The 23,617-nt window shown below is 40.2% G+C and overlaps 1 protein-coding gene across 1 annotated transcript in view; it reads right to left on the bottom strand.

The window, feature by feature from the left end:
* The window catches only part of NLK (nemo like kinase), a 66,997-nt gene that overhangs the window by 14,546 nt on the left and 28,834 nt on the right, over positions 1 to 23,617 (bottom strand). The window contains exons 2-4 of the mRNA XM_053457155.1: positions 9,981 to 10,110; positions 9,101 to 9,156; positions 1,673 to 1,779 (exon numbers count right to left, since the gene is read on the bottom strand). Coding sequence (XP_053313130.1) covers positions 1,673 to 1,779; positions 9,101 to 9,156; positions 9,981 to 10,110 — 293 coding nt within the window. The remainder of the gene's footprint in view (positions 1 to 1,672; positions 1,780 to 9,100; positions 9,157 to 9,980; positions 10,111 to 23,617) is intronic.

The following is a 23,617-nucleotide window of genomic DNA, read 5'->3' as shown; positions in this document are numbered from 1 at the left end:
CTGCACCGGGAACAGCAAGCTTACCAACACTGTGGAAAAAAAGTCAGATACAGCAGAGATACCCGCAGTATCTCAACCAACGGCAGCTCTAGGCGTTAATTTTCCTTATTCCGCAATAAATTTGTTATTCTTTCACAGCTTTTGACTGTTTAATAAGACAGGTCTTGCACAGTTTGAAATAATGCGGATTAGTGTGACAAAGCGGTGTAAAGTAACACACTTGTGTCTGTATTTATCCTGGAGGTGGCCCGTCTCACCACGTGTGAAGGAGTCACTGTCTTGGCAACCAAAATGTGATTATATGAGAAGGGGGGGGATACACCGGAACAAGAGGCTACACCGGGGTAACCGCAACAGAAAAGGGTCACAAAAAGATGTAGGAGAAATAGCAGCCCACACCTTTTCACAGCTTCTCTCTCATCAGTACCAATGTATGTAAAATGTAAGCATTTATTGAGCTTTTTTTATTATGATAGTTTGTATTGAATGAACAAAATGAAATAATGTTGAATAATGTCCATTAATAATCACAATCCAATCTGAGGCCTGGTTCACAGAGAAGCGGACGACGAAAGAAGACAGGAGAAGAGGCAAAAGAAGTGGAACTGCGGGAAAGGAGAGAGTAACATGGAAGAGGTCAGAGACGGTAGGGAGACATTGTGAGCAAGGGAGTGAGCGAGTAAGAATTAGCGGTAGGGAGACATTGTGAGTGAGCGAGCAAGAATTATCACAAGTGAGTGCAAGTGTTTTTACATATAAAGGCAGGGATAAGGGGCGCCAAATACACTAGGTTTGTCCCAGCCTTATGAGACCCAACAATTAAGCCTCAAAAGGTATCACAAAGGACATTCTAAATGCTCAGCATTTCATTAACACAACACAGTCCAAAGATAAAATTAAACTGAATGTCAAGGACTTATTCTAGCTTGAGAAAAAAAAAGTGTTATGGGGTCTTGAGCACTAAGTGTCTTTTGTTTGTTCCTAGTCTCAAATACCATCTTGAAGTAGTAATTTCCTGCAGAGCCAATCTAGTTTGATGACAGCTTCTTTTAGGGCACAGAGCTACAGGAGCATGTTAAGGAGATCACTAACTTTGCTTGGACTCCGAGACTGACCTCAGCATGTACAGACAATAAGAAATGTCACACACACCCTGTTGTATCACACAGCAGGTGTTGAACAGAAGCCCAAGACTGAACACGTCCAGAAAGGTGATTCGGTAACTTTCATTTAGGAATAATAATCTCTCAAGAAATTCCCCATCAGGAACCAACAGTTACCATACACAATAACCACAAATGGACAAAATGTCATGACATCAATAGACATTACTAAAGCAATGCAAATAAATTGACCTCACTTTGTGTGATCTTAATTCCTCATTCTAATATTTAGGACAAATGCTTAAGAATGTAGAACCGATGAACGTTTATACGTAAGCAGAGGAAAAGCAAGTACTTAAATTATACTTATAGGAGTAATAATCTAAATTTAAACCCCCTGACCATGTTTTGCTACTGACATTTTGATTCTTGCCATGAAAGGATGAAGGATGGAGTTCAAATACTGCCTGGTAAGACCTGGATGATACGTTAACAGCAGTTCTATATCCATATATAATTTTCAATTAAGAAGAAAAAAAAAAAAAAAAAAAAAAAAAAAAGAAACTTACCTCTTAATATCTGATATAAAAAAACTTTGACGTGATCTGAACTGAGAGGCTGAGGAGAGACAATGATCTTATGGAGGTCACTCTGCATTAATTCTGTGACAACATATCTAAGAATTGAGTCAAGGAAAAAAACACCAGATGATGCATGCAGGAAGTATGTACAATATAAAAAATGGTACAGGAAGAATAAACGGTATGGATGTTGTACAATTAGGAATTTCTGAACAGTGGGAGTTATCGGAGGCAGAAGGGAGGACACCACACATTTTATAGCGAAAGAATGAAAGAGCCATAGGTAAAAAGATAATGTTACGTGAGCAACGCCCCCCCTTGCAAGTAATACTAAATCCATGATTATTTTACATTTGTCATTCACTTTGCTTGAGAATAATAAACGCAAGGCAGAGAAAAGGAAAAGATTTTGAACATTTCTTAGTTCGCTCAATTGGGACACCAAATGGTATATAATATACGTCTAACCATATTATTTTGGGAGGAGTCCTGCCATAGGGTTTGCATACAGAACACACTCAATGCCCGTTTCAGGCACCTTGCATATCAGATCTGAGCCTGGTGGAGATTCGTTCGATGCTCTGTATCATCTAACGACAGGAGGAGTGTGCCGGGCAGCTCCAGAAAGCAGCTCCTAACCACAAAATGTTACATTCAACTCAAAATAACCTTAGCTTCACCAAGAGAAAAGGCTAAAATGTTATTAATGTTTATGAACACTTTAAATAATCAAATATTTTGGTTTCATAATACACATAAAACATTAAGATGCTGGTTCGATAAAAAGGTCTACATAACGCAACATTAGCAGGCTTAAGAAGGCCATTAGGAATTCCACAAAATAAATGGTTAAAAAAAAAACTCTGATTGAGATTAGAAAAGAAAAATAGCTGAATTTAGTTTTAGTTTAATGAACCATGTAACATGCTTTATTAGTTTAACTCAAGCAAGAAAAAAAAAAGAGGAGATGGGTAAGGAGGATAAAAAGGCTAATAAAATACTTAATGTGCCCGAGAAATAAATTGTTTTAAACAACGTAAGTCAAAAGAATCCAGCATTATTTTTTGGGCTTTGTAAACAAGTCGGACAAGCGCGGCGGAGAAGAAGGTTATATATAAATCGGCATGCAAAATTATTTTTTATAATTTCATTGAAATGGACACAATATCATCCTTAAATTATATACCAAGAGAAGAGTGTTTAAGTTAACCGTATTACACCGGGGTTTTACAAACATCCACATTTTCCCAAACCGCATTTCTTGTGCAATGCCTCCGCCGGTTGCCAGGCCAATTAAATAAAGGCCTAAAATGGCACCTGCACCTCGCCGGGTCCGTTGTGCATTAAATGGAGCTCACTTGAAAGGGACTCAGAGGTGCCATTAACTTGAAAAGGAGCTATCAGATTATTGTCTATGGGCAATTTAACGAGGCCATCGAAATAGGAGTAAATGCAGAGCTTGTTTGATGTTCCCGCTTCCTCTAAATGTGACAGGCTCTCAAACAGATGGCGCCCAAGTGGGTTAAAGCTTTCATTCAGATCCGTATGTACGAACAGCAGGCAGGAATACTGGGACGCTGCCATTAGAAGATTGCATTTACCACATTACCTCCTCTGTATTACATGAAGCAACAGGCAGAATGTAGAACACACGTGCACAATTACATGGATGTTTGGGCCAAGGGTCTGTCTGAAGACCTACTAACAGGTCAAGCAATCAGATTCCTAAATTACTAAAAGACAAACCTGAATGAATGAAACTGCAGACTCCACGGAAGTCATTTAAAAAGCGTCAGCGTGATTTTATAGTAAGGCAAACACGCTGGGCGATTGTCTGGATTACGACGAGAAATTTGCACAAGAAAGGTCCGGCCGGAGAGATGCAACTGCTTAATAGCGCTAGAGTTCTGAAAGGTGGAAAATAAAGAGTGGCACCACTGGGGTGTACACACGCATTATAGAGGGGGCACAGAATGAGCGAAACGCTTTAAACATGCGCAGTCCATACAGCGATGTAACTGTGATTTTCTGATTTTGTATGGACCATCTTATTTTTGCAAAGAGTGACTTTGTTCCAGAGATGGTCGTCTGTATATCCACCTTTGTAACCTTTCATTATCTATGAAAACAAGATTGAGCCGGCATACCCGAATACTATACATACACATTATGTAGGTTGAGCCACCAATGAGATGGTTGGGATCTTCTTCTACACGCCAATACGGTGGTACATTGGAAGCCAGGAGATATCACAAGATGTTTTGTAAGCCTTTATATGTTCACTTTACTTGCGTTGAAGTTTTCTGCCAGTGACGTTAAAGGGCAATTGAGGGCTCATGCATCACGAGACTAAAAACAAGCCCCGCAACATAAATTAAAGCCCCCTCTACTTTGTTCACAGCGGATTTTCTGTGGATGTAATATAGCATTGCCTTTCTAAATACATTTAGAAAAGCCTGAAGTGGTGACAGGGATTATTTTTTTATCTGAGGAGACCCTGAAAACCTACACTTGAACAACCAACATTTCAAAACACAGCGCCGGTATTATACCGTTTGAAAGACAGACTGCTGTTCAGAGCAATTTAAAAAGTCACAAGGGTATGTGAGGCTATATCCAACCTCAGGGCGACCCAGAAGATGAGCGTGGTACATCATTAAAATACCACACCTACGTGAGATCTCTACCTTTTACAAATCAAAGAATAAATTCAGCATTATGGCAAAAAAAAAAAAAATACATATCAGGAATCCCGCAGAGTAAGCGCTTTACATACACAGAGTTTCTAGTATTCAATAAGCAGTGAGTTTAATCGCTAATGAGCAAAAATGGTCAATAATGATGGGGAGGAAAAAAAAAAAAATCATTACAACTACAAAAACTAGGCACATACCAAGAAACCTCAAGAAAACGTGCAAACACATCGCTCCTATAATATTAATGCATTTGCCCATACAACACAAAACAAAAATCGCCCGTGTTGCATTGGCAGTCCTTATATTGCCAGGGTGGGGCGGGAAAAGCGGCACCAAGAACTGTAAGATCACGAAACCCTGCAGTTCATGTTTTACCAATAAAAGAAATAGATGTCACTTGCCTTGCATGCATAAGCAGCATCAACAGAAATATTCACTAAAAAGGGGATTAGTGGCGTTATCAATTTGTGGGCTGTCAAACATACATTGTAGCCATCTGACAGAATACAATTATATACACACACATATACATATATACACACACACACACTCTTAAACTCATCTAAATGCAACATGGCACAATATGTTTATTTCTACCACGAGAACAGTCTAAATATTGACTTTTTAAACGGCTCAGTTGTAGTTTAAGGCATTTAAATAGCTGTCTTGTGCTTTGATTATATTCATCACAAGGCATCTGACTTTTAATTTTAAATATTTGTATCTTGTTTAATTTGTAGCACGGGAATTTTGTCTGTTGTATTCCAATATGTACGTGTAATGTGTACCGTATATACGCACCATGCCATGGGCATAACTCCCAGCTGCCTCATTTTGCACAGGACTGTCTTGATTTTCAGGCATCGCCCCACTTTTAGGGGCAGTGGCATGGTTGTTGGTGCCCGACAGGCTGGTCTGAGTATTTCATTAACTGCTGATCTACTGGGATTTTCATGCACAGCCAGGGCCGGCCGAAGACCTAACGCCGCCTGGGGCGAAGTTTAAAATGCCGCCCCCCCCCGCCGACGCCGAGGGGGGGGGCGTCGGCATTTTAAACTTCGACGACGCAATTATTTACACCCCCCCGGTACTTACCTTTAAAGAGTCCTGCCGGCGAGTCTCCCTGCTCTGCCACGGTGCCGGCTTGTAATGCTGAGCGCCGGAAATTGACGCCAATTCCGGCGCCCAGCATTACAAGCCGGCACCGAGACCGAACAGGGAGACTCGCCACAGAGGAGAGAGAGAGAGAGGGGCGCCGAGCGGGTAAGCGAAAACCACTCGGCGCCCCCCCCTCTCTCTCTCCTCCGCTTCAAAACGAACAACAACAAAAAACGCTTGGGGCGGCAAAGTGCCGCCCCTTCTAAAGTGCCGCCTGGGGCAATTGCCCCAGTCGGCTCCATTGTAGGGCCGGCCCTGTGCACAGCCATCTCTAGGGTTTACAGAGAATGGCCCAAACCACTCGTTACAACCAAGGTATGCGCACACACACACACAAATATTGGCAACACATTTCTAAATTACAATTTCTTATTTCCAGTAACCTCAGGCCCAGCATGTGTGAAAAGCAGTGAGAAAATCAAGCTGCAGCTTGGCAGGTCATAAGGTTGCCGGCTGAAGTTCACGGCTCCACGAGGAAGTGCTTGTTAAGTTAAACAGGTACGTTTTTAATGGACTTGCCTCTGACCGCATCCCAGCCCTGCCTCGATCCACAATTCCAACAAATGCCTCCCTGCTTTGGACGCGTGAAAGGCTGGTGGTGTGCAAGGAGTATCCGAAAAAGCTTCAACAATTTGCTCAAATGCTAAGGTTAGAACACAACATTCACCACCGAGAAGAGCCTATTCTGTGATGAGACCTAGAGACACCGTACTGCGGCTCTCAGGACTATAAAGCATGAACTAGGATACCAAAGTCATACAGACTAGCAAAGACCTGTGCATTAGAATACCTTTTAGATGCTAGATTATGCCAAGTATCTTTATCTAAACAGGAAAAAAAAACAATTACATTAAAAAAACTAAACATTTTAGCAAGGAATTCTCTATAAACTAGAAATTGTTGATGGCTGTTTGTGTAAAGACGAGGATTATTTTCTCCCAGGGCTTCGTTTTAATTAATGCTTCGTGTCACAGAAGGACAAATTTTAGGACTTGGCATCATTTGTATACATCTGGAACACATTTTATAGCCACTTTTAGCTAAACAAAAACAGACAAGAAGGATGCAAATGACATGTTCATTTGTCAAGCCATGCATTATTTTTGGATAGGATAACCAGAGCTATACCTATATGATGATCACGAGACGCATCGCAATCCACTACTGAAAACATTTCTTTCACAAAACACAAGTGAGGGATTTCATGTTCCCCAAGCAGACGGGATAAAGATTGTAAACAGCTTGTTCCTAACTCTTCCAAAAATCCCACTCATGCCAGCAAACAAAAAGGGAAAGAAAATGATTGAGCCTGAAGGGAACACAGAGATGTCGGGGGGCTTAAACTATGGGCCAGCCCAGACCCGAGCCCAAACCGTTTCTTCTTTTAGCTCCATTTGAAGCCCCCGTAAAAAAGACGAGGTGACTTAATTGGGAAGAATCATCAAGCAATACCGGTTAACATGGACACATATCCAAGGTATATTGTTTGGAGGGTAACAGGGCCAAGTTGAAGGATACAACTAAAAAGGAAGGATGTTGGGAGCAGAGCATCGTGTTCTCTGTTTACATGTCACAAGCAGACTTGGCAGAAAAAGATAAAAAGGACAAGTCCAGGCAGGGCCGGCCCGACAATGGAGCCGAGTGGGGCAGGCCCTTTTTTTTTTTTTTAAAGCGAAAAAGAGAGAAAGGGGCGCTGAGTGGTTTGCGCTTACCAAGCTGTCAGTACCCGCTCGGCGCCCCTCTCTCCTCTGCGGCGACTCGCCGCAGGACTGCTCAAAGGCAAGTACAAGGGGGGGGGGCGGCAGGGACGGAGGGAGAGAAAGGGTAGATGGGGGGGGGGGCAGCATTTTAAAATTCGCCCCAGGCGGCATTTTGCCTTGGGCCGGCCCCGAGTCTAGGACATTTTTCCAAAAGAAGATGTACCAGTAGCAAATATTTTGGCGTCCAAACACCAGAATTTGAATAAACTCTATACATATCACCTCACTGATCATATATATACGAGTACACCTTCCAGTAATCAAGATTTAACGTCAGAAAACAAACCTGTCAATCATAGTTTTAGCTTTAACGTAACGGTCTTATGTACTGGGGGACGATAAAATGGGCTTTTATTCACACGTTTTGAATGTATTCAGTGTATCGGGTAGCAGCCAGACTTGAACGTTGTTAAATACCCATAAAGCTGTGCGAGAAGACACTTTCATAAACGGGAGATACAATCTTGAACAAATAAATGAGCAGGCTTTTTATGCATCTAGTAATGACAAGACGTTATCCTGCATAATGCCGTGTAGATTGTGATTCAAGTAGATTATCTTATTTGCACAGCTGGGCACTTCAAATGTGCCGTCAGCTGCCCAGATGTCGGCAAACGCGCAGGAATCTACACGCCGGCCGGCTCAACCACCACCCAACGTAAAATAAGGACAGATATTAGAGCGCAGTGAAATAGGTTGGAACAAGTACAGCTATATTAGCGATAGAACAGATTCGTTTATGCATTTAAATATAAATGACATTTTAATGGTGTGGGTTTCATGTCCCATTACTTCACTAATAGAGATGCCAAGACAGAAAAGGTCCGCGTAGCATTTATATAAACCACACGCCGTAATCACGCAAAATTATTTCACAATGTACCCTTTCAATTTCTAGGAAAGAAAATAAAAAAGCTTATAAAAAGTCAAGCGTATCCCTAAATTAACATTATTAAAATGTATAAAACAAGTTTGCTTTGAAAAGCTTGGATTCTCTACTCGCACAAACACATATCGCATTATTCGGATGATCCTCAGCATTTCTGCAGAGCCATACCGAGCCCAGAAATAACTCCTGCCTCTCGTTCTATCTGGACGGTAATATTCCTCCGGCCAGGTTAATGCTGCATTGTAGTTAAAAGCCAAGGAGACAGCAAGAAGAGTCAAAGGGCTTGGTTGATAGCAGCAGAAAATGTTCTTCACATTACATAGAAAAAATAAAATAACCAATCTGGCGGCATTTCAACCAGACAGACACCAGAAAGAGTATAAGGTAGGCCTCTGAATGCTGTGCAAAATGCTTTATTAACTCTCTTGCATGATTTCACCGCTGTGACACGGACAGCATCGCTCTTGACCACCGAGATACTTTGTACATCTGGACATGGACAATTTGCCATCATTGAAGGAATCATGAATTCTACAGAACAGCGTCATGCCGTCGGCCTAAAACGCCACTAAGGTGTCCTTCAAACACCCACAGAGTTAAAACCGTTGTGCATGGTGGAGTGGGCAAAGACTTATGATTACCGATTTATAATTACAGCAAAATATATTTTGCTGCTAAAGGTGGTCCAATTCTTTAGTCAACACATACATTATATACACAACCCTAACATTTCATGTGTCCATACCCACCCCGAAACTTACACACCTCTACATCGTAAGCTTGCAAGGCGGCCCCTCTTTACCCAACATTATCTTAATATGTCAATTCCGGTTCGGTCATACTCTTTGAATATATGTATTGCAAGAAGTGCTGCCTTAATAATAATAATAATAGTTATAAGTGTAGAGGATACATTTCTTCAAAATAATCAATGTGAGGAGGTTGGAGAATATCAAGTGCAGAGAGTACCTGTAAAAGAACATAAAGATATTACCATGCATACGGTAGCAAATCAATCTGTCACATACTCATGAGGAACAAAACAGCATTAGCCTATGAAACATTTCCCATCATGCTTACAGGCTACGAAAGAACAAGAGCACTCGCACGGTCACGCCACCCGAAAGACGCAGCTTAGGCACACCAGTTAAGCTCATTAACTCGCCACAAGGTTTAATTAAAAAGGAAAACAATGTAACAGCGCCGGCTTATACAGGAACAGAGTGCTTAGCAAGAGGTCATAAACAATGGGACATCCTTAACGATGCGAACGCAGTTCTTAATTTTCTCAGGATATCAATCCATGCCACTCTGTACAGTGTTTTTTTCTTTACGTAGGAACAGAAAATGAACTTTATGCCTCGGGCCTCAGATGACCTGCTAATTTTACGATGTTATTTTTCACATTGGTTTTCTTGACCATCAGAAACTTTTTTATTTTTTATTTTAACGCTGGAAAGTATTTTTGTTTCTTGCCTGATTCGGCCCATGACCTGAACTGGAGATACACAATGGAGGAGTTTCAATAACTTTTTGCACTAAAATTTAACAAAAAAGGCTAACAGCGACTAGATGCTAACAAGCGGCATTGTGAGCTTATGTGAATTAGGGATATCAACTAAGCGAATACGGTTTGCTTCGCAGATAATTTAAAAAGAATTGGGGTCCCTTTAATGGTATCCGATATCTCTGCAATAGATAAACATGACATGGTACTTGTGCCAATTCTAGTCAATTATCTGAAACATTTATGCATATCACAAAAAAAAAGCTTCTTTCTTCAACAGACTTACGTTGTCATGTTTAAAAAAACACAACATCTTCAATTCTCGGAAGACCCTTTTGCAAGAGACTAGATTCTGGAAGACGTTGGGCATCTTTTTGAGAGCAACTCTCTTTCCGTCTCTTGGATCCGTCACTGACCTGCAGGTGAAGAAAAAGGAAAACCTAGTATAAAAGAGCTCTAATCAGAAACATTTCTAGTTGAAATGTATTACGCATATACAGTAAGAATAAATCAATCTTTTAACGTGAAATATTAATACTACAATTGATTCATATGGTGACATATATGTCCCCCATGTTTTTTCACTCTACCCCAGAAGATGATCAGAGGAAGAAAAAAATATATATTTAAACTAGTGGGATTGCCGCCAAGCTGCTGAACCAATCAGCATCCATGGTCATTTAGGATGAGGAAGAGACTTAATAGGCCCTGAGAGCTGATGTGACAATACATAGTCTTCTACTTTGGTCACAATGCCCAAACTTGGCAAAATGTTAAAATAAGAGCTCCCAACTTATTGTGTCAACCAAACCATACGCACATCACTTGCTCAGGGCAAACAAATGTAACAGCATCCTTACACGCATAAAACGCCTAAATACGCACATCTTTTAGCAACTGCTTAAGGAAAGGACCTTCCACCTACCTGCCTCACCTACTAAGGTTAGGTCAGTAATGGTATGAACCTTGATACAAGGAGCTTCCCAAGAACAAATTAAAACGATCAGAGAATGTGCGATACTTTAAAAATAAATAAATTGAGCAATATAACGAGATGCAGTTCATGAACATATATAGGCAATGACAGATACTTTGTATAACTTTTGTAGCATCTGTGAACGCAACATTGGTCGCAGAGTAGGGTACCAAATGTTTTTCTAGCTCTATTGGATGAATTGATTTTTAGCTTAGTTGCCAAGTCACATCGGTGTCAGGGGACCGAGTGACACAGAACAAACCACGTAAAAGTACAAGTCAATTTTCATTTTCAGCAGCAGCATTTCACTTGAACATTCATCTCCATTTGTGGAGCTGCCAGATGCCCAAAGCCGGGACTTGAAGTGTGAATTGCAAAACCTGTCATAGCAGAAAGTTTACTTGGAAACAAAGTCACCACAATATCAGAGAAAATCCAATTTTCACCAAATCACCTTGAAAATCTCCATCACAGATACTTTTTACCTGTAGTATCAGGAACAGGGCCAAGCAAATTATTGCTGCTGGCCTACAACAGACACAGTCAACCAATTCAAATAAACTGCTTCCAGGAAGATAGTGTAGTGTAATACCACTAGGACTCAAACCCCTCTTAAAAAAGGCTCAAGGAAGAAGGGGTTTTAATAAAAAAAAAGTTCCCCATCCCACCAAAAACTCCCATATTACTCTATTACAAGTTTCTGCCTCTAATGTCAACTTAACAGATAAAATTAAGTCAGATGTTTGCCAGGCAAGTATGTTCATATATCCCCCCCCCCACCCAGATATTGCTCACAGCCTTTGGCATTAAGTCAAATAAAAGTTAAAGTCTATATTTATTTTCCCCCTGGAGATGATCCGGCACAGTCTACGCAGGGCAATCTTTATGAATTGATGAACTACTTGAAATGCTCAATCATGTACCCTGTCTATATCAGAAGTCTAACGCACATACATACATACATACATACACACACACACACACACACACACACGTTACAGCTTATGATGTTCCACATTTCAACCAGAACCCATCCTAACTGACCAATAAAGGATCTTTCTACTGGGAACCCACAGATAACTCATACGAGTGGATGTTTTTTAGGTTACACATGGTGTCTGTTAACTTAGGCTGGTCTAGCGAATTACATTGAGCTATTGTTGTGTTTTTACCGTTTGAATGAATGACTCTTTAATACAAAACCAACAAAGCTTAATTAAGAGTTCTGAAAGGGACCCCCCCAGCCATAACATGCACTTTAATGCAAATGATAACCAAGTATTTCATTTAAATTTACATGGCGTCCCCATTCTGCAGAAGACATCATACTTGCTGTGTTGTAGATGTATTTGGTGGAACATATCTTCAGACACATGATTCGGGGGGGGGGTTTCGGGGCATGTGCGTGGCGAGATCACTCACTGATTTTTAGCGGTGCGAGTGATTGGACCACAGAGGCAGCAGGGAGCTGCAGCTTCTAATAAAAATGCAGGTACTTGGTGTTTTCAGGTTTACCAAATGCATTTTAAAGTGCTTTATTACACATTCTTTGTTTAAAGGGTAGTGTGACTTTAAGTGTATAACTGTATGCGAATGGGATCTCTATCTTGAAAAATCCTACAGTGATAATCACATTACAAAGACATTCCATCATATAAACTAAACGACAAAAAAAGAACGGTCAATAGCTACTAAACATAAAAACAATCTGAAACGCATGCATAACTTCAACAGAACTATTATGCCTGGGTGCTACCGACAGCTAAACACATTCATTAACCCCTTGAATTCCCCTTATTATAAAAGGCAATACATATTTCTGGAAATCATGTAGTGCTTCACACTGGAACAATTTATTTTCACCTCTTTTTTTCTTAGGCCTTTGTTAAACATAAGAGTGTGTAATGTAAAGTAACAATGCACAGTTGATTAATGTATATATTTGAGAACACAAGTTGTGTTGACAATTGTGGCAGAGAAGCCCATTATAACGTAAGCTTATAATTATACATCTACAAAGCACAAAAGACATGAAAGAATCGGATACTTCTACCATAAAGACTCTGTATAAAAGGGAACAATCGCCTGCGAGAAAAGTCGTTTATTGTTTGCTGCACTTGTTTCAGCTTCTATTCAGAATAAACACTACAACTTAAACTATTCTTACCGCTGAAAGGGGATAATTGTGCCAGGGTACAAAACGGCACATTCAGACCCATGGGTACTGTGAAGTTATGCTTATACTTGGTTAACTTATTGCTATTTTACATTCATCATAAAGCACGGGGTGCTATTCAGCTGAAACAGATAATACATGCTGTATTAAGTAATTACCAGAAACGCTACCGCAATATGCAAGCATAAAAGCGCTTTCACACTAATCAACATCTGAACCAAAGAAAATACATCAACTTATCAAAATCCCCTTGTTGCTTTAGTTATTAAAGGCACAGTAATGCTAAATTAATAAAGTGATGTTTTATTTTACATTCGCTTTTCCTTTACCAAGTGGTTCCTTTAAGTTTCCGTTGTGTCCCTTTTGCAAACACATAAGGGGATTCCGCAGAATTGCCCCCCCATATGTATTTGCCCCTTCACTCTCCTCAGCTCCAGCCATGCATGCACGGTAAGCACCCCCACTGGATTTCAATGGGAGCGTTTTCCTGCCACCGATTGGCTGCATTATTTCCCAGATTTATTGTATTTTCTATATAGTGGAAATTTTAATTTAAATTGTTCTTTTTTACCTAATATTTGTGATGCATTTCATAATTGCTGCAAAAATTTCAGCATAACAGATACATATATATCTCACTCTCAAAGGATGGTCAGCACTCCAGGTCTTCAAATCAACAACTTTATTCAAACAAAGTCAAGTCAACATTTCAGTCATTGCTGACTTTCATCAGGTCCTGACCTAGAGTGCTGACCATCCTTTGAGAGTGCTTTGTATGGAAAGTGCTGGTTACCAGCACCAGGCTTGGAATATATGGAATGACGTGCAATGGACTTTGTGAGTCTATAATATATATAAGTCCATTGCACCTCATTCCAAATTTTATATATCGCCATCATATTAGTAAAACTCTCAAATCAAGTCATGTACATTAAACAAAAAACCGCACAAAATACGTGCAACAGAAAATCTGTATACAGCATGTATTACAAAGAAGGGCTGAGAGGAGCAAAAAACAAATGTATAAAGAGCCAAGTGTTCTTCATAAGATAGTGAGAAAATATAAATATTTCACATTCTTTTACACAAGATTTTGTTGGCGCTATATAAATAAAAGATAAATGTTTTAGAAATATTTTTTTCTGTTATACTTGATTTGTTCCAACACTTTTTATGATGGATTTCCACTAATGAGAGTTTGCATTTAAGAAAATCTCCAACACGGGGTTAATAAGCGAACGGATTTGGAAAAGCCGATGATGGGACTGGGTTTAAGTTCGCATTCCGGTTGTAACCGGTGAAGAAGAAATTGCCCTGTGAAAGCCGGAACGCACGTTGCATGAATTCTGTTGAAGCTACATTAGACAGCATCTTTACATCAACCTCCTGCAGCTGCTCCTCTGAAAGCGCACCCTGTGGCCGTTCCTTCATCCATAATCTCTCATTGTACGTACGCGCACGCAAAGCCATATTCCTGGAGTCTAGCATGTCAAGTACATTCTCAGTGTGTTGTGTTATACCGAGAGACCCCAGAGCGAATGCCTTCACAAACATGGACGGCCAAAGTGTAGGCGAGTTTAATCCAAAGAATTACTTAACAGATCAAAGCTCATATAGCAAGATCTCATCAATGCCTTCAAGACCTCAGATGTCTCTTCTACAAAGTGTTTATACAGAACTACATGGTTTTTGCTTTTTATATCTAGATCGAGGGTTCCAGCATTCTAGGAGAACCGGCACATTTCGGGCTTCATGAAACAAACCAACCGATAGTAGACGTTTCTCCTTTGCTGGTATCAAAATACGGTATCACCTGTACTACATGTCTTCGATACGAGTAAGGCGACTCGGTTTACATTCATTACTCTCACTACCTGCAACACATATCTTGTTGGGGTATTTAATGGTAAAAATGGTCTGAACACTAGTTGTGGTAAACCGGTGTTTCATTTCACTGTTAAAGCACGAGAAGATTACTGTCTAGATAACTACTTAACGCTCAGACCGTCAAGCTACTGTTTCTAAACAAAGAAGCGCCTGGCATGACCTTAAAAGCCACCTTCTTTATGTTTACCAAGTGCTTTTCCAAGAAATTGCCATGAAAACACTCATGGTGTGTCACATCCCACAAAAGGTTAGTGTCAACAGATTTATTCAGAACAGAAACGTTTATTTCTACTACCGATGGGCTTTCTGGCTAGGGCGATAGGGCTCATGACTGTGCCCCGGATTTCTTTTCCGGTTTCTTTAACCCCTACACTTTATTATATCCAGGAACTGGGTGCTGCTTCTCCAGGTCGTCCCCGTCAAAGCTCGGGTTTGATTTATACAGAAACAGATTAACAGCAGGATAAACATAAAGAGGGTTAAAATAACATTTCTTCATGTATTATCACAGTCTCGATAAGTTACTGTCTCTGATCCATTAGGGAAACATCTGACAGATGCACCAAAAAGTGACTACATTTATTGGGATAATCTGAAATAGAATGCATCTGTTTGACTCATAAAATCTAAGGATTTTCCTTGCCATATATTTTATTCTTACAAATTCGCAATTCCCAAACAGTGCACGCATTTAAACCTCGGGGAGAAAGAAAGCATCACTCTCTACCGACTGATATTCTAGCATAGCAAAGTCATTTGGTTTCTAGTAACGGTACCCAGACAGACGGAGAACAGAACAAACCAGGAAAACCACCCTTGTAGCACATTTACAGTATGTGATTCACGTTTTGCATCCTAGCAACAGCAGAACGCAGACTGAAACTATACAATTCCAGCAAAACACGGAGAAAATATTGCTTTTTGTTTGTGTACAAAAAAAAAAATGCATAAGGCACGGAAGAGCAGGTTCAAACTGCCAGGAAGGAATTTCAGAGTTTATGGTTTAAATAAATTAAAAAAAAAAAAAAAAAAAAAAGAAGGTCTTATAACCCAGTGTTTTACACAGCAAAAAAAGTGACTTCTATTTATGTACAAAACAAGGAGTGAAAAAAGCAGTAATTGTGCAGGTACTTGAAGAACCGCTTGCAGGGGATTGCTCGAGTTCCTGCTAATACAGCTGAGCCTTTAATTACATACATGGATTTTTAACAGAACTGCACCTTTATTAATCATTTTATTTATTTATAGCGCCAACAATTTAGGCAGTGCTTCTCACGGTACATATATTCAAAGGGACCAAGTGAAACCAATACATTACAAAACAAGGGTATGGCTCACAAGCTTTTATAGAATGTTTAACCCTTTGGGACCGTATTAGAATACAAGTCTCAGTGACGGAGTCTCGGTGAACTTGGAAGGGTTGAATTTGGTGGACTTTGGGTCGTTCATAATCTTGGTATCCGTGTAAATCTTACACACTTGCAGCCGCGATACAGGAATGCTTCTCGCTCCTGATCACACGTCACGTGAATAATACTTCCAAGGTACTTAGGCGGACTTATGCTCTATCAGGGAGCACTAAATCACTGGTCCCAATATACCACTGGATATGAGAATAAGTATTTTCAGTAAAACAGGGAAGAGGGTACGAGTGAAAAAGAAACTAGCAGAGATAAGAGGTAACATATTGGAGTGGCAGAAACAGTAGTTTGTGAATTTGGCAAATTAAAGTTGGAAATGGTTGACGAGAATAAACAAATGTGACATGGCAAAAGAGAAAAGGGTTACATCAGGCGGAAAGGATGCAAGAGGATAAATAGCAGTGGGTATGCAGAAACCGGATAGTAAAGGACTGGATTTAGGGGGAAGCGAAGCGTTGAGGAGAAAAGACAGGACAGAGGACAAGGTGGATTAAAGAAAAAACATAATAGGCAAGACTAATGTGATTAGACATTAGACAAGACAAGATGCTAGAAGATCAGGAGAAAAGACCCAGTCACACTATAAACGTCCTGTGCTACCCTCTCATTTTCACCTGGCCGCAGTTATAGAAGTTAAGGTACGCTGCCCTGTGGATTTTTAGAGAAGTAGGAAAGGGTGGATGTTGCTACTTTTACAAGGGATCAGCAAATCATTCCGGATCACATTTTTGCCTAAAGCCAATGCAAAATTCCTGACTGCATTTAGCTTCATGGCACAAATATATAAAATATATGTATCTGTGCAAATGTCCCCTTTAATACTACTGCCTTCCTTGCCCTTCTCGCTTGCCCTCCCCACTCCCTCTAAATCCAGTTTAGAGTTCAGCGTTAGAAGGGTAGCATGTCTAAGCTGTAAACCGATTGGATTGTGCCCGGTTTATTTCCTAGAACAGTTTGACAAACCAACTTTTGAAAAGAGAGATGAAGCCAAGGTCTGCCAGAGCAGTTCCAGTGTTTACTCCTACTGGAACAGACATGAACGAGCTGCACAAGTAGATCATTTATAGAACATCAACAAACGTACTGGACACCGTGCCCAAAACACTTCCAGAGTACAGCCGAGACAAAATGCCACAGAAGAAAATAACCACACATGACATGAAATGCTAGCAGAGCAGCTTCTTAAAGTACGACACAATTGTATCAGTTTATAATGAACAAAACAATACATTGAGCGACTTTTGGTTAATGTTTTGCGCCAATGTGTTTATTTCTTAATTTACTACCGATCATTTTCACAGCATGACTAGAGATTCTCTTCTGTCTTTGCTAGAGCCCCCGGGTACACAAGCATCCCTAAAGACGTTGGACATCATATGGAATTTTTCCCAACATTTTTCCACTGTTCTTGCTGTGATCTCACCGTGTGTGATCACCGTAAGATTTTCTCTGGTACCCTCAAAGCAGATCTCGCTGGGGTCTAATTCCTTTTGCAGACTCTGATGGGTCTCTTACCATGTGTGGTGTGACGTTTAAACATCGCTAATGTACAATGTTACACCACGCCAGTCAGCACACCGTTGTCAGCTCTAGTTAAGACCTGGCTTATCAAACAGGACAATCTACAGCAGACTCAACTACAAGTGGTCACGAAGGATCCCGGCTTTAAGGACAGCATAGAAAGTCTTCTGGTGCCACAGGTTAAATGAGAAAGATGTCTCATTGTCTAACCTCAATGACACATTTGCATGCAGTAAAATACATTGCAGCCAAAAGGACCCTGACATAGAATAAAGAAACATACCATAGGCTGGTACTGATCATCTAGCCTGATCCCTATTCCAGCCAGTGACATGTCCCGATCCCTGCCTTCTGATTGGTCCAATTCAGTGAGCAACTCAAAGCAGGAATAACCCCCATGAGTCCAAATTCTTATGTGTTAACTAGTTCAAAAAATAATCTATGTAGTATTACAAGCTTTTGTAGTATTAAATCAATATTAAATTCTCATTAACAAGAGAAAGCAGGCAGAACCTTTGATTACAACATGGGTCAGCAGAAAAGAATACTACAAAATTATTATGACAAAACTTATGCTACGCCATTTATTCAGCCCAAAAACATTTTGTCAGAGCTGTGACACATTTGCAGCAACCACAACATGATGACATGCCCCGCAACGTCCCCTGACACAACCCAATTAAACCTAGAAACAGGATCGATCATTTCTCCACGGTTAATCTCATATCGGCGCTGCCTGAATCTCAGGCTTTACCTACTAAGAAAGATCACAGAAACCCGCACAGCCCAGGCATCACATCTAACAGAGTTGATGTGAAATTTGTACTGTGCCACTCCGAGCCATGAGAACAGGATTTAACTACCAGAAACCAGGTGTTCGAGACATAAAAACACTTTCACCTGATGTCACTTCAAGACCCTGGAGGTTCGAAGCAATATAAATAGCAACAGAACCCAACCATGAAAACATATTTACAGACTAAAAAGGTGGCGCTTTGCAGCGCCTTGTGTTTTATTGTCCGCGGTAAATTGGAATGAATGAGTGAAAGCCGCTATTCGGCAACCTGGGAATTGATTTTCTTAACCTATATAAAATCCTTAATCTCCTGCTCTGTATTTCGTGGCAATTATTTGTTTTCGCAACAGCTGCTTGTAATGTAAATCGGATCTAAACCTTCAGAGAAACCAATCTCTATGCCAAATTATTTAACATTTAATAAACTGCTGGTTTCCCCTTTCACACTCAGATTTAACAATAATTCATTTTTATATATGTTGTATTTAGATCATATTGAACATAACCCAGATCACACAGAAAGAAAATCAAACTATCTGCAACATGCAGGGCCTGAAATTGGAGTCAGAACTACAAAAGTTCACACCAATCCCATTTACATTACACTTTATAGATAAAGTAGCCCTGTAAAAAAAAAAAAAAAAAAAAAAACACGGGAAAACATTAAAAATGACATCACGTTGACACGCATTGTGACATACGGGTAGAAATGGAGAAGGTGGCTCCATTCTAAGCCCTGGGTAACCTACCCCCCCCTGGCAAGCTCCCAGGTATGGCGCCCACCAGCCGGTTAAACCCAGAGACTGAATTTACCTCACTGAATTTACCGTATTGGCTCGAATATAGGCCGCACCCCTATAGTTTGGTGCTATTTTAAAGAATTTTTTTTAATTATTATTTAATGTATGGTAGGAGGCTCCCACCTTCCTTACCTAAACTTTCGTTTTGCAATGTTGATGTGGATGCAGCAGACGTGACCTCCAATTCCTGCACCAGTCTGCCTCCTCTACATCAACGTTGGGAATGCAAAATCAGGGTGGAACTAAAGTTTCTGCTTGTGTTGCCGGGGGGGGGGGCATTTTCACCAGACCGCACTACAGAAAATGCTCTGCAGTCTTCTGATCCGGTCTTCCAGACACCCTGGAGAAGGTAAAAATGCTAAACCCCGATTATAGGCCGCACCCCCACTTTAAAGATTTAAATTTTGGGGAAAAAGTCTGTTTGTAAAAGATAAAGAGCTAAATTACTAAAATAAAAACATTTTAGATGCAGGAAGCAATACAAGATATTCACATTTTTTGGTGATAGATGGGTTTAAGGAAATGTTATCAGGTTCTTGGTGATCACCCCAAAATCCCCCCCCCCCACCCCGAGAGAACATTTAAGATGTACAGATGTTTAGAATGCTAAATAGTGGTTTAGAGAGGGCGAGAGAGACCCTGAACTAATTAAATGTTTTTCTTCATTTGAGAAACGCCATCTGCCGTGGTACGTGGCATTGACCTTTGTGTTACTGGGAAGAAGGCTACAGATAAGAGCCCGAGTCAATGTTATCAGCCACGTACCACAGAACTTGTTAAGATTGTTGCATTTGACATAAAATCATGCCAAATACACTTACCAGTCTGGAACCAGGAAAACGATGTATCACGCTACAGGAACTTGTATAATTAAACCCGCGGCTTTTAATCCATAACCTAATGAGTGTCGTGCTCTGATAAGCACAAGAGCAGCGCAAGATAACGCACAGCTTTTCTGCAACGTACAAGGGATTTTCAGGATCGGAATTCTTACTATTTTAATAGAAATGTGTTTTTTTTTTTTCTAAGGGCACAAAGCGTGTGCTTTTAGAAGTAACCTGTAACCTAGGCATTGCTTCTAGAGGCCGTCAAAGTAGCAAAGGGGGGGGGGCACATACTTACGGCAGGTTGTTACAACACCAATAAGGGGCTATATACTAAATTATCCACCCAAAAGTCAGTATATTAAATTTCATTTATATACTGCCAATTATTCACGGTCATACTGCGACAAACTGATATATCCCAAGCTTCTCGTATATAAAATATTTTCATTTATATCGTATACAAGCATCACATTTCATTTTTTTTTTGTGCTGTTGCATTTCTACTGCTTGCTTGACAAACTATTAAAAACAAACTTCCAAAACACTACCTATTGAGCTCTGATTATGTAACTATTACTGGAGGAGAAATACTATAGATTGACAAGGACGTCAATCGTATGAACATATAACTTAAACAATAAGGCAGCATTTAAGCTAAAACAAACATTATATATACATACACACATATGCTATATTTTTCTGCCTCTCTTGGGAGATTTTATATATACAATTTATTCTGGAGCCGTTAGACCTTAACTCATAGTTTGTGTTACCGGCAGACTTTACAGCTTTTCAACCCTTGCTTTCTCGGTTTTTAACGAAACCAACTAAACGCTGAAGAATTGTTCAGACGACGTTATTGTTGCTGCGGCTGTAAGCTTCACATGCGTGCCGGCATTGCAGGCCACGTAAAAGTCCACTAGAATTAACCCAATAATCCGCTACAGAACGCCTCACTTGACAACAGCAAAACCTTACATACATTTAACGTATACTTTCCAATATTGCATTTTTATTTTAAATTTATGTGATTGAAATCTCTATTTAACACACCATGACACAAGGTTTACTACGCTAGAGCAGATCATTCATAAAAGGTGATCATTCATCAAGGAAACTGATCAGTACCCACATTTACAGTAACTGACATTTTAAACTAGCCATGTTTTTTTTAATGTAATTTAATGCCAATTTTTATAAAACACAATTTGTGTGTCATTTATGTTTGGGGAAACGCAAGCATGATGGGGTTTTGACAGGTTCCTCTTTCTAAAGAGACAATAATGGCTCCACATAAATATATAGATTATAGGAAAACGTTAGGAGGCTCGCTTTGGTTAATTTTGGGGCAGTATAGTTGTGAGGGTATGTGATGGTCATTGATCACAATTTGGATGCTAGCTGTCTGACTGATTAAGTGAATTCATCTGAAGCAGATTTATAACCTTTCCAAATACGCATATTCATCAAAATCCTGCAAGCCAACTTCCAGTAAGTCTTCAGACACTGCCTCTCGTTCCTGGAGCCTGCTGGCCAAACCAAGGTTTGTTGAGAGTTATGAAAGAGCTGTGGGAGACAAGTGATATTCATCACGGAGAGAAGAAAATGGTATCAGAGACAGGCTGTGCCTCTTCCCGACCTATATTCCGGGACATTTGACTCAGAAGAGAGTCCAAGTCGCAGTAGCATTATTACAAAGACGCAGACTGACATGGAGCCCGAGAAGAACTATCAGTGCCAGATCTCTTTGTCCCTCGGAGCAAATGCAATAAGTACAGAGGCCAAGACCATCTGAGTAATCACTGGCAACCAATTCTACCAGGTTAATGCCTTAATGCGTTACAGGCCAGCTGCCAGCCAAATATTTCATTAGTATTTGAATCCAATGGGAACGTAAGCCAGAGGGTCCAATTTATCTCACTGGTGAAAGAAATAGAGACACACAAAGGCTTAGAAATAGTGGAGGCGAGGGTCATGTAGGGCATTAAAGATTAGTGGGTAGGAGGATCGGAGTATTATTTAAACAGACTGATAATAAGACATGAAGAGGGAAGCAAACACCAAGCTTTTTATCTATCATGTTCTGCAATGTTGTTGGTGTACCCTTATCACGGCGACTTTCATTTAAAATGGTTATCATGCACAGAAAAGAAATCTTTTTCATTTTTTAGAAGGCAGTCAGGGGAGGACATGGAAGAACATTCTTGTACTCATAATTGTATGTTTAGAATGCGCGTTGGAGCCAACTGTGCATGCGTTTCCTTTATTCTATATATTAAGAAAACTATCTGCATCATAAAAATGCATAGTGACCCTATATTACACCATGAAGCTCTGTAGGCCAAAGATTATGGCAGAAATGTAACCTCTGCGCTTGATGTAATAAAGGTTGCTGTATGTGGTCAGACTTAAGTGTTGCATCACAGTCCTTGGATTTAGCTGGGTGCAGGCCACAAACATTTCCAACAAGTGTGTAGCAGCCCCATTATCATGCGGGAAAGTATAAGGTTACCATTTCCTCACTTCTGCCTACTCCCCCCTTAATATTTTACTCCTTCCCATTAACATAAAGTCAAGGGCTCGAAAATATAAGGATCAACATCGTATGACAGGCAACAGAATGACTCAACTGTGGGCTAGATATAAATATGTGTTTCATATTAAAATCTCTTGTAAAATAAAGGAAATCACATTTAATGTCTGCTATTTGAAAAGAAAATGACCGGTTAAGCATACAAAGTGCAAGGAGACCAGAACACGCTTGCTGTACAATGCCCTAAAACGATTGTTTCTGCTTCGGAATTGCTGAGCGGACAGAATAAATCCTCTGAACTCGAAAAGCTCACTGGAGGCGAGCTCCGTTCTGACCGATTCCTGCATAGCTCAGTGCAGAACTTGTAAGAAGCAGAGAACCAGTGTAAATTTCAGACAATGAGGGCTGATGGAAATGACAAGTGGAAACGCACACATCAGCAGCAAGATCACATTAAAAACATTCCTATCGCCGAAATTACCGCGTCGCCAATTCTGTATCTTGATGCAAAAGATCAAAAGAGATAGCGGCCTGCGACAGCCAAGCTACCCAAGGATCCGTGAAACAATCTCCAGCTTTTACCAAGTTCTCTCTAAGCTTACATTATTAATACACAAAACAATGCACTCATTTTACCATTAATTGTCCTGATTTTATTTTAAGGTGGTCACAGAATGTCTGGATTCTGCCAGTTTTACTCTTTGAGAAGTGGGAGCAAAAAAGAATGAAATACACCTTGCATCCAGGCAACAAGAAAAACAGAAACATTCCCCTACATTAAAGTGGCACTGATAACGTACTCAAGCACTAGAAACTGCGGTGCTGCCCAGAGGAACGTCCGTGAAATGGTAAAATCACTGCTTTAGTGCATTTTTAGATTTGTAAGCCTCTTGAAATTCCTTTCTAATCGTACCATTTATGAAAACAAAATCTTTAAAAATATAAAAAAAAAAAAATCATTCAAAGATGCGGGACTAAGTTTTTTT

Source organism: Spea bombifrons, chromosome 2, assembly GCF_027358695.1.
Source record: "Spea bombifrons isolate aSpeBom1 chromosome 2, aSpeBom1.2.pri, whole genome shotgun sequence".
Classification (NCBI taxonomy): Eukaryota; Metazoa; Chordata; class Amphibia; order Anura; family Pelobatidae; genus Spea; species Spea bombifrons.
This window is presented reverse-complemented; position numbering and strand designations above follow the sequence as displayed.